Source organism: Gastrolobium bilobum, unplaced genomic scaffold (assembly GCF_033153095.1).
Source record: "Gastrolobium bilobum isolate Gb01-03AN ecotype WA unplaced genomic scaffold, APGP_CSIRO_Gbil_v1 utg2361, whole genome shotgun sequence".
Classification (NCBI taxonomy): domain Eukaryota; kingdom Viridiplantae; phylum Streptophyta; class Magnoliopsida; order Fabales; family Fabaceae; genus Gastrolobium; species Gastrolobium bilobum.
The window spans coordinates 422146-424514 of NW_026898473.1; the positions used below are offsets into that span (position 1 = coordinate 422146).

General features: G+C 39.6%; 1 protein-coding gene across 1 annotated transcript; it reads left to right on the forward strand.

The window, feature by feature from the left end:
• The first annotated feature begins 350 nt into the window (after positions 1-350).
• LOC133316546 (large ribosomal subunit protein uL4c) lies at positions 351-2369 on the forward strand. The gene is made up of 2 exons (XM_061518305.1): positions 351-1314; positions 1997-2369. Exons 1-2 carry the CDS (start codon positions 432-434, stop codon positions 2032-2034), a joined length of 921 nt encoding a protein of 306 aa, XP_061374289.1. The 5' UTR covers positions 351-431; the 3' UTR covers positions 2035-2369.

Below are 2369 nucleotides of genomic sequence, written 5' to 3' on the forward strand. Positions count from 1 at the left end.
CAAAATTGTTATTAATTAATTAATAAGGGACAAAAGAGTCAAAAACCCGAGAAACTAACATTTTTTTTTTGGAATAACATCTGTCATTTTAAAGGATATAAATTTATATCCTTTTAAATCCTAACCGTTGATTTCAGTCCATCAACGGTTATAATTTATTGGAATAAAATTATTAATTAATTAATAATAAATTTAGCCCATTAAATTTGACCCAATAGATTATAACCATTGATAAGATATAAACTTATATCCTGAGAGATGTTTTTTCCTTTTTTTTTTTACATTAAATTATTAATTTACTTAAAAAAATGAGGTCTTACTATGAGGCTATAGCATTATAACACCAAACATTTTAACGGATAAGATAGAAGATTGAGCAGAGAAGAGTACTCGCTCACTCTTCACACCAAGCTTCAGTGAGGTAAGTGAAAATGGCAACACTCTTCACACAAACACCAACAACAGCCTCACTCTCATTCATCTCTTCCTCTATCTTCCTCTCTCAATCTTCAACCATTCAAACACACAAATTCAAATTCCCCATTTTGCCCCTAAACAACTCCCCAAAGTCCCTTTCCGTCACTTGCAAACTCGCCTCTGTCCCTGTCTTCTCCTTCTCCGGCGAAAGAATCGGCGAGTCCACACTCGACCTCAAGGCAGCTCCGCCGGCAACCGCACGCGCCGTCGTCCACCGCGCCGTTGTCACCGACCTCCAGAACAAGCGCCGCGGCACCGCCTCCACACTCACCCGCGGCGAGGTTCGCGGCGGCGGAAGGAAACCCTATCCGCAGAAGAAGACCGGCCGCGCTCGCCGAGGATCCAACCGGACACCTCTCCGGCGCGGCGGAGGCGTGATTTTCGGACCTAAGCCACGGGATTGGAGCATCAAGATTAACCGGAAGGAGAAGAGGCTCGCGATCTCGACGGCGATGGCGAGCGCCGCCGTGAACACCATCGTGGTGGAGGATTTCGGCACGGAGTTTGAGGATAAGCCGAGGACGAAGGATTTCATTGCGGCGATGAAGAGGTGGGGGCTTGATCCGAAGGAAAAGGCTATGTTCTTGATGACTGAGGTTCCGAAGAACGTGTTGCTTTCGAGTAGGAACATTGGGACGTTGAAGATGTTGACGCCAAGAACGTTGAATTTGTATGATATATTGAATGCTGATAAGCTTGTGCTTACTCCTGCTGCTGTGGATTATTTGAACGAGAGGTATGGGATTAATTACCAAAGTGATGATGATGATGATGATGTAGAAGAAGAAGAAGGAGAAGAAGAAGATGAAAATGTAATGGATGGTGATGATGATGAAGGTAAATGATTAGTGTTATAAATTATAATAATGATGGTGAAGTTGCTATTAGCTTGAATTGTTATGTTTTTGTTGATTGCAATTCCGTAGTTTGTTTCCCATTATAGGGATGTTTGGGGAATTCGATGGATTGTGCTTCTGTTTTGAGAAGCATTTGATAAACCAATTATTGTTCTGCAAATAGTATAGTAGATGCATATCATGTTAATTATTATGTTGCTATTGGAAACTGAAATATGTCTCTGCAGCATATAATATGGCTCACTATTGTTTTTCATCTAGTTTCTGTGCATCATACAGTCCTGTCATCAATTGGCTTTAGCTTGAACTGGACAGTGTATGCCAATATAGATGCTACACTAGAGACAGGACATTCCTGTCATCAATTGGTTTTAGCCTTAAAGTTCAAGCTGTTATCTTTACAGAATTGTTCTCTTCGGCCCATTTAAAAGATATGAATTCACCGCAGTAGTCCAAGTAGATTTATATCTCTGTTTGAGAGTTGTTTTTCGATATTTTTGTACATATTTGACATTCAAATCAGCAGTTGGCTTGAACCTTAACTGCACATTCATTTTATAACTTGGGAGTTGCTTATTATTTTTGTGGAAGAGCTTATGTGAGAGCCTGGGTGACAGGTTTCTAAATCTCTGATCATATTTTTTTTTCTTTTTTGGATACAGGACCTAACACAGAGGATGGTGCTGATTTGGTGAACTGAGGGTTTGAAGTCTTGTTTGTACTATTTTATAGAGGAAATTGCTAATACAGGGATGGAAGATCCGAATTCTTGTTTGTGCCAATTTATATGTTTCTTTTCATTTCCATCAGATAGGAGCTTAGGATCCTAATCCTGGTAACCTTTAAGGATATTTGCCATTGCCTCACTTGCAATCTTATTATTTTGCAGGCTACTTTGTGTAATTTCCTGAATCAATTTTGTTACTTGTAGTCTCTTTTGTGCAAATGCATGTATATGGATAAGTCAATTGTTTTGGATCATTTTTGTTGTATCTAGTTCCTTTGCTCATAGGAAATTGTTTGCTATGAATCTAT

What these genes read in the sequence shown, in the direction of transcription:
- LOC133316546 (XM_061518305.1), top strand. Translation starts at nt 432, where the DNA reads ATGGCAACACTCTTCACACAAACACCAACAACAGCCTCACTCTCATTC. An exon ending in GGATGGTGATGATGATGAAG is followed by an intron (nt 1,315 to 1,996) that starts GTAAATGATTAG and finishes TTTTGGATACAG; the next exon opens with GACCTAACACAGAGGATGGT.